The sequence below is a fragment of the Pteropus vampyrus genome, unplaced genomic scaffold (assembly GCF_000151845.1).
Source record: "Pteropus vampyrus isolate Shadow unplaced genomic scaffold, Pvam_2.0 Scaffold196, whole genome shotgun sequence".
Taxonomy (NCBI): domain Eukaryota; kingdom Metazoa; phylum Chordata; class Mammalia; order Chiroptera; family Pteropodidae; genus Pteropus; species Pteropus vampyrus.
Genome location: NW_011888977.1, coordinates 1,535,679 through 1,544,891, shown reverse-complemented (window position 1 = coordinate 1,544,891; position 9,213 = coordinate 1,535,679). Strand labels below are relative to the sequence as shown.

The window sequence follows — 9,213 nt, the reverse complement described above, 5'->3', positions numbered from 1 at the left end:
TTTTTGCACATTGGCTAATATAGCCTTCTCTTCCAATCTTGACAGAATGGTCTCTTATATGAGATGAACCTCATCAGCCTGGTTGGAGCTCCTACTTGCCCTTCAAACCTTTGTGATTGTCCACTGTCTTTGTTCTTAGTGGTTCCCAGTAGTTGAGGGTATACCAAGACCCACCAATGTTCCAAGGAAGGTTATTGCAGTCAGCGCCTAGACGCGGGCTGATCAAAATCCAGACCCTCAGGCAAAAGCTGGAAAAGTAAGCAGCTATACCCCTTCCAGGGAAAAACTGGAAGATGGTCGTTTTTGCCTGTTTTCTTTGTGCTGAGCCTGGGTGTAGAGCCGTGCGGGTGAGTGTATGTGTGTGTGTGTGTGGGGGGGGTGCTCCTGAGCCCATTTAAAAATTGCTTCTTTGTTTGTTATAGTCCTGTATGGGACTTGTGAATACAAGTCCCACTGGTTATCAGAGGTAGGTGATTTGGAGGCTTGTTAAAACTAGTCTGCTTTTTCTTGAAAGTTAGTGCATTGACAAACAACAGCTGTAAATTTGAGGAACGGGACTGAGACTGGAGCAGCTGACATGGACTTTCACTTTTACTTTATATAAACTTCTGTATTGTCCCAAGTTTTTACAAAGAACCTTTACTGCCTTTGTTATGAGAAAACAGAAGAAGGAAGGGAAGAAGAAAGGGAGAGAGAAAAGAAGAAAAGGAGGGAAGGAGGGAAGGAGAGAAGAAGGAAACAGAAAGGTTCCTAGAAAGACTATGCTTGTATGTGTCTTTTGTAACAAACTATAATAAATACGAACTTCTCATGGTTGGAAATAAATTCAACAGGAAAGATAAAAAAATCTGAAAACTTTCTTCATTGGAAACATTACCTCTTCCTTGGATAAAGGCCTGAATTTTGTTTGATATCTACTCAATTCCACGTTCAAACGATGGACAGTCATTTTCAACCCATCATTTTCGTCCACCAGTTCTTGAGCTTGTTTTCTTAGATAAAGTAATTCAGGTGCAGCAACTATTGAAAAAAAATTATAAGAACTTGTAACAAACTGATTAAGATTTTATATAAATTGCTAATAATCTGCTCTTTTTTCCTTTTAGGTTCACAGAGGCAGTGAATGACAAATATATAGGTATAAATGAATAAAAGTTTCTAAATTTTTTAACCCTCGATAGTCAACACGATTTTGGAAGCTTGTGGCAAATCATACAGAATAAATGGAAATTTTATCAGAGCTAAGAACCTTCCCAAATAATAGCAGTGGCCTATTAGAAAACATAACAGAAAACAGATCCCACAAAGTAATAACATAAATAATGCAAAGTATCTAGAAATAAATGTGCTTAAGAAATATATAGAGTGGGTATGAAGAAAACTATATCATCTTTCTTCAGGCCATAATATTTGTCTTGCATAAATAGATAAATGTATAGAGATAACATTAGTGAATATTTACATAAACTTAGAGGTCAAAAGGACCTGACACCAAGGCATAAGTCATAAAAAAGAGATATCATATAGATTGTTAAATTATCAACAAACTGAAAAAATATCTATGTACATGACAAGGGCTAAAATCCTTAATATGTAAAGAGTTCCTACAAACCAATGAGAAAAAGCCATGCATCTCAATTTAAATTGTGAAAATTTATAAAAAAGAAAATGAACTGTAAAGATATGAAAAAAAGAAAAAACTTTAGCTCATCAATAATAAAAAAATACAAATTAAAATGGGATTCCTTTTTCTTGTATGCCTACCAAATTAGCAAGAAAAATGATGAAAAATCCTCATCATTGGTAAGTACATGGTAAAAAAGGCACTTTTATATGCTGCTCAGAAGGATAAAAACTGATAAGATATGTATGTTATTATCTTAAGGATCAAATTCCAGAAGTATTGGAATTTCTTTAGCATGACATAATGATATGATAAAATCAAATTTCAACAAATATAAGATTAATGATGAAAATGTTATAACATGAAATATCAACATTAATATCAACAAATACTCCAACCTAAAATATTAACTCTCAAAATAAATATGAAAATAAGTTCTGTTTGTTCCTTTAACAAAAGAACTGTGTAGCTGTCCCCACCTTCCTCAGAGGATGCTTTCTCAGCCTCTTTCAGCTTTCTATTTTCTTTCTCTGTTCTTTTAAGTTTTAATTGTAGTTCTTTCATTGCTTGTTTTACTAGATTAAGTTCAAAAGTAAGGGTTTGGTTTGTACTGTTCAGATGCAAATTTTCTTCTCTTAATTCCTCAAATTTTTCTTTGGTGATTTCTATCCATCGTTGACGTGTTTTACCAGTTATATCTGAAAAGGTTCAGGGAAAAAGTTTTAAAATATTAACTGATATTTACAATTTTACATAAAAATTACATGAAACTTTCTTTGAAAAACTATGTGAGCAACTACTTCATGTCAGATCTCATGCTATGTTCTCTGGGCCTTGGAAAGAGATGTATAGAAAAGAATGAGTTGTCTGACAAGACTACAGGGGGTGACAGGAAGAGAGGGAGTGGGGGGGGGCAGAAACCAGAGGAGGACCTTCTATGTCATAATATGCAGAGTGGAGGTCACCAGGAGCCAGAGGAGCTTTTAGGCAGAGGTGTGAAAAAGGAGAGGCCCTACTCTCAGACGGACCCCTTGGGCCAGCTATAAAGAAAGTGACTTGGAATGAGGCCCGGCACAGAGGGGCTCCAGAGGGGCAGCACTAAGTGAGGACAGAGAGAAATGAACATGAAAGAGCAAGATTCAAGGGCTAAACCCGACAGGGCACAATGGCTGGCAGGGTGTGGGCAGCGAGAGTGGGGTAAATCAAGGATGAGCACCAGAATCTGTGCTTTGGAAGACACTCAGCTAGACAATGAACATGAGTGGAGCAAGGGAAAGTAAGCTCAGTTTAGGACACAGACCCAAAGCTCTGAAGGCAGCCTGAGCTGAAGAGACAAGAGCCACCAGCATGTGGACAGTACCTGAAGGCACCAGAGAAGGGTGACTACTAGAGATCACAAAAGAACAGCAAGAAAGATTGGAGGAAAACAGAGAGGTGTTTCTTGGGGAGATATGCTCAGAGAGGTCAAAGGAGGTGAGAACCACAATGGGCTCCCTGGCCACGGCACGCCTCCACATGCAGGTGGAAACAAGCAAGGCTTCAGACAAGGATAGGAGGGCTGGTAGCTCCGGAGAGTAAATTCAGCACATGCCCCAGGGGGCAGGCAAAGGCTAGGGAGGGGACTGGTGGCTCCAGACTGCCTCCCCTCACCCCTAATACACATATATCCAGTCTCCAAAAACTAAGAAATGAATTCCACAATAGAGCACCAAAAATACCAAGATAGAATGTGAGAAAATTAAGTCAATCCTACATGGAGAGTAGACTTAAAAGTGTTGATACTCAATATGATTTTCATACTAGCGATGTCAGACACAATAGACAAAAATTACAAAATTCACTTTGAAAGCTACTGAAGCTCCCCAAACAGTCTAGGGGAGAATATCCCAGAAAGTATCTCATACTCTGTCTCCAGCCCCTGAGCAGAGCCCTTATTTGCATATACCCACCCTTCTCACGCCTAAGAACATCCCACAGGGACATACATCCACCAACCAATGTTTGAATGTTTAGATCTTCTCTTTTGAGGCAAAGACAGAAGCTCAACAATTGCTATATTTTCCCAATTCCAGTAATAGGACAAAAGCAGTAGTCTTTACAGGAAAAAAAAGTGATCTTTATTTTAGATGAGATTATACTAGGTAGTCTGTAAAACTATAACCTTTTCAATCATAATGAAATTCAAAAGGCAAATACCTGGGGATGGTGGAGGTTTTTCACGCAATGGCGGTTTTTCATCCTAGGAGAAAAAAAAAAAGTAAGAGTAATGAATTAAGAATCTTTAAAAAATAATAATAATAATCTTAGCATCATCTGTTTGAACTTTCTTCTTGCCTTTCTGCCCCTGAGTTCAGTCACTGAGTCTTTATATGCAGGTCTCATGAATAACAGGCCATCAGTTCACATTCTAAAGTACGTGCTATGGCTGCAAGAGGTGAGCAGAGATGCACAAAGCAAACTCCAACTGGGCCTTTCTCCTTGGGATATGCAAAAAGACCCCATAAATTGCAGAAAAGCATGTTTTCAAGGTGCTAAGAAAAGAGTATGAGATCTTGCTTTTAACACAAAACTTAGAGGAAAGTAGAGGCTTTGAACTTTCGTTCATTACACATCAGTCTGATATTAAGTTCCTAATTTATGCTGAAAAAGTAGATATGGTTATAAATTAACTCTACTGAGAAATGTTTAATTTTTAAATTCTTATGACACGGCACAACTAAAAACAAGTTAGAACTATTTCTACGTTTGCAAATTAGTTAGTGTCTATTCATTCTACAAATTTTGTGATTTCTAACCTCTCAATATATTACTTTCATTTTTAAACAAAATGAAATGGCAAATATGAGTTTCTTCATGGTTTTAAAGTATTTCAAAAGAAACATTCGATGGGAAAGAACGCTCAAGGGAAGATTTGTTTCCCCACAAATCACAAAAGATGTTTAAAAATTATGGTGGAAATTCTATCTGTTGAGAAAAATCAATTTTTAAAAAACTAATCTTACCTTTAAATTCAGAAAAGAGTGTTGACCATCTGATTTAAAAAAAGAGAGAAAAAAATTTAAAGCAAATGAAGACATTTGACAACTCGGGAGAGAATACAATCACAGAAACTTACCTTCTACAGAGGAGCTAAATGAGGCCTGGAGTGGGGACAGGCTTTGCAAGGTCACATGGCAAGCTGGTCCTGCAGCAAGGCCGGGCACCCGACTCTCAACTGCTCATCTCTGTCTACCCCGCTCATCCCTGAGCACCTTCAATGGCTCACAGTACTGCAGATCTCAGGCCAAACTCCTCAGCGTGACTCTGAGCCCTTCCCATGCAGGGCTCCTTCCCACATCTCCGACATAGGCCCGCCCTGTGTTCTCTCCACATGTTCCACCCGCCATTCCCCAAAAAGGCTCGGCCTACCCTGGTGGGAAGTAACATCTGACTTGGTAAAAAAGTAATTGTTCCTGGAGGCAAACTGCCTCAGTGACATAGATGAAAACAAATCTTGCCCAGCAACTCATTTTCAATTTACGAATACACATTCGTGATTAAGATACTCCGTGAACAGGGCGACCTTGTGTCCCAGTTTGCCTGTACCCTCTATTGTGGTGAAAAGCTGAACTTTCAACTTTTTAAAAGTTGGTTGCTTTTAACTTTCCACAATTAATTTGCAGGGCAGAAATAACTGGCTGAAAATAAATTAAAAACAAATTTTTTAGAAGCAACAAGTAGAAAAAACCTATAGAATTCAGAAAGGCAGACAAAAAATGCTTAAAGATGCATAAAAGATGATATATATGCTTCCCAGTTCATTATAATTACCAATGCTTGAACAACTAATCAACGAGGAGCTTAATCTTGACCAAAAAAGTCATCTTGATCCATTGTTTTGAACCAATCTGCTTTTGATCAAGTATCCCGGGGCAGCCTGGACTGGGGCACCAGATGAAATCCTACCCAGTTCTTCCAAGTCCAGCCTAATGAAACCTCCTCTCTCTGCCACCTTCTACGACCAGCAGACAACATTAACTGCTTTCTGGTTCTCGTGCCCGCCTCTACCGCCTGCCTTAGCACCCAGGCAGCTCGCCATCTGCACATCCTTCCCTGCAACTAGAATGTGAGGGAAAGGGCCTGTGGCGCCATTGTTTTGGCACATAGTAGATGCTGAATAAATTTCTGATGACTAAATATTTAAACTAATACAAACAGAAAGAATTTACATTTTAAATAATTCTTTTACAATAGTTTTGATTTGGTATCTTACAATGTTACATCAGCTGTACTGCTTTCATATTTAATGGAATCCTCTATGTCCCTCTTAAATTCTTCACAAAATAAAGTTAGGGAGGGGCAGGGGATTAAACGAAGAAAAATGGTAAAATGCTGACAGTTGTAGGAGGTGGGTGATGAGTACATGGAAATTCATTTTGCTATTCTCTCTACTTTTCAACACGTTTGAAAACTTATGATAAAAAGGTTTTAAAGCGCAATAAGCCTATTTTTGCAAAGAAAATAATGATCTCTATTTTATCTCAGTCATCAGCTTTTCAGAAAAAGAACCCAATGAAGATTAAACTTGGAATTTATATCACCCTAAGTTCACTTTGGTATTTAATGTATATGCAGTTCATTTGGCTCTGCATATATATTTCATTTTCTTTTCTCATTTGTCACTTCTCAGAAAGATTTCCAGAGTCTTCACCCTTCTCATTCATACAAACTCTACAGGAAGGTGGTATAAACTATTAAAATAACAACAAAGGTTTCTTACATTGGGCATCCTACTGCATACGAGATGCCATGCCAGGTGCTCTCAAATTTTTATAGAAAGAAAAGTCACACTACATGACTATGTTCATGCTGTCAAAAATTCTAACAATACAGAAATCAAAACTGTCCTCTGAACCCTACCCCTCTCAAGAGGTTCTCAGTTGGGTATGTTTCCTTTCAAATATATTTGAACATATAAAAAGTCAAGGATACATACAACGCCACACCCCACCCCTTTACACAAGTCTATATATAACAGACGTTATTAGATGGTAGGGAGGAGAAAAGCACGTGCAAAGGCCCAGTGGCAGGAGAGATATCACGCAATCAAGGAAATAAAAGAAGACCAGAGTGGCTGGAGAATGGTCAGCGGGGACAGGCCTGGCAGGTCTCGGTGGCTGTGGGAAACCACTAAAGAGATGCAAATAAAAAGGGTACGGGGGTATGTGGGGTTTAGGTGGGGAAACTGCCAGATTCATGTTTTGAAAAGATTGCTCTGGCTGCTACCATGGTGACAAAACATAGTGGGCACTCCATCTATATACATACATCTGCTGGCTGAGTGAAGGAATAATCGAACAGCAGGCAGCTAGTTACATGGGGTCATGAGCTGGGAGAAGAAAGATGGACATAACATGGATTAAGTGGTACTGGAAGCAGGAGGGCAGAGAGTGATTACTTAGAAGAGTAGAGAGAAGGGCCTAGCCTGGGCCTTGGAGAACTCCAACATTTAATGGGCAGGTAGAGGAAGATGTGCCTGCAAAGGAAATGAAGGGGCCCCCTGAGAGGCAGGAGCAAACAAGAAAAGCGTGAAGTCATGAAACTAGGGGAGAGATTATTTTAAAATAGCGGAAAAATGATCTGTGTGGAATGCTCCTGACAAGTCAAATAAGGTGAAGCCAGAACACCATCTACCGTGTGTGGCAGTATGAAGGTCACTGGTCTGGGGGAGTAATAGAAGCAGAGTCAAAATGGAGTGGGTGGAGGAGACACTGTCAGGTCAGGGAAGGGAGTGTGGGGAGACGTGTCTTTTGACACATTTGGCTGTGGAGGAGAAAGAGAAAGCATCAGTGGGAGGGCACTATGGAGACCAAAGAAGCAAAAGCGGATGACATCTGTGAGCAAGAATCTGAAAACTATTCCCTACCTTTGCTATGATGCGTTGAATTCTCTTACTGTGCCAGACAGTGGGTAATGCACAGTTAGAGTTGTATTATAAACATGTCCATGTACTCATTCATCCAATAGGCCTTTAGTGACAGCTTACTGTGGGCCAGGCCCTGCTCCAGGCACTGCCAATTGCATAGTGAACAAGACAGCTAACCTCACTAGTTCATTCCATGGAGACCACTGTGCAACCGCCCTTGCAACACCAGGCACCCAGGAGGAGAGGGGAAGAGTGTGGAGAGCTTCAGAGTCTGAGCCCCTACCCTGTTCCCCATGTGTCCTCTCAGGGCTGACAGAGATGACAAAATGGACATCTAGATTGATTGTGGAGTAACTTATCTTCAGAGAAAATAAAATTCAGGAATATTCCTACTTGTAACCACAGAATCACAGAATGGAGGTGCAATGGCTATATGTTCCCCCAAATTAACCAATTTTTATTGTCATAAATGTTTTTATATTTTTTGAAAAACTTTTTTTTTTTTTACCTTTTTTTTGTGTACGCTGTGGTAAAAGAGGTGAGTTTGGAAATCCATCTTGCCTAGAAATATTTTCCTCATCTTCACTGTCCACCTCGTGTGACGATGGAACCTTTTGGTACAAAAGACAAAGGAGGAAACGTGTGATCAAATTTCCTCCTAGCAAACTCAAATGACTTATTCCACACTTCCTCAGTGCCACCTCCCTCTCTGAGACACAAAGGGACTATACCTGGCAGGGCTGGATGAAACTTCAGTCCCTCAGGAAAAGCCCAGTGTCACTACCATTTGAATTATGCTTAGGCCACCAAGAACTCCATGTCTCACTTGGGCAGCCTCTCTTCCTCATTCCTGCCAGGGACCGATCCAGAAAAAAGGGCCGCATCTGGCCTGCTGTGCATAGTACCCAGCACCACTCTACCCTGGTACCGATCCTGCGTTATCATCTCTACATGGGACAAGAGCTGCCGACCTGCCCTGTGAGAACCCTTAGTCAGGCAACCGTTTGGGATCAATGTCCGTTATGTTCGCTGACTATGTGAGTCCACTGTAAACATTTCCTGATGGAATGGAACCCTCCCCTCCACTGTCTGTGAGCGTCTCCTATGTAGGTATTGGATGGCAGCAGGGCTGCAGACCTGTGGGCCAGGAATGGGACCACCCATGAAGAGCAGAGACAGCCTCACTGGCTGGGCTCTGGGAGTCAGGGACAGAGGCAACCCAAGGGAAAGAGCAGGGAACCGTGTCTTGTACAATAAGCTAATTCAGCCTGGTGCTCTCTGGGTTGGCTTCCCTTCTGTTATCCTGATTCTTCACTAAAATCTTATGTGATCAGCTTGGCTTAGCTGTGCTGTGCTACAGACAACAGAAGAGCCATCCTGAAGGTTGGGAGGGAGGTGGCAGCACTGACCAGCAAGATGCATTGGAGCATTTCAGGGCAAAGAGCAAAGACCGTTAGGCCCACCAGGCTCTGTGTACCGGGCTCCAAGGTGACCCAGCTTGGGAGTGGCAGACAGGTCTCCCACTGTAATCATCATTTGAAGGAAGAAAAAAGAAACGACCTCTTAGTTTTTAACTCCTGGGAACCAACTACCTTGCTCACCCTGTCAAAGATATATTAAGCTACTTACTATTATCAAGGAAATGTGAAATGCTAAGGGGACTCGAATATCATCAAAAAGATAA

The 9,213-nt window shown here is 40.7% G+C and overlaps 1 protein-coding gene across 2 annotated transcripts in view; it reads right to left on the bottom strand.

Moving 5' to 3' along the window:
- The window catches only part of CEP89 (centrosomal protein 89), a 66,253-nt gene that overhangs the window by 39,039 nt on the left and 18,001 nt on the right, over positions 1-9,213 (bottom strand). For both annotated transcript variants that reach the window (XM_011371855.2, XM_023537655.1), the window contains 5 exons: positions 8,038-8,140; positions 4,627-4,655; positions 3,821-3,863; positions 2,104-2,322; positions 878-1,020 (listed from right to left, as the gene is read on the bottom strand). In XM_011371855.2, the coding sequence (XP_011370157.1) occupies positions 878-1,020; positions 2,104-2,322; positions 3,821-3,863; positions 4,627-4,655; positions 8,038-8,140 (537 nt within the window). The remainder of the gene's footprint in view (positions 1-877; positions 1,021-2,103; positions 2,323-3,820; positions 3,864-4,626; positions 4,656-8,037; positions 8,141-9,213) is intronic.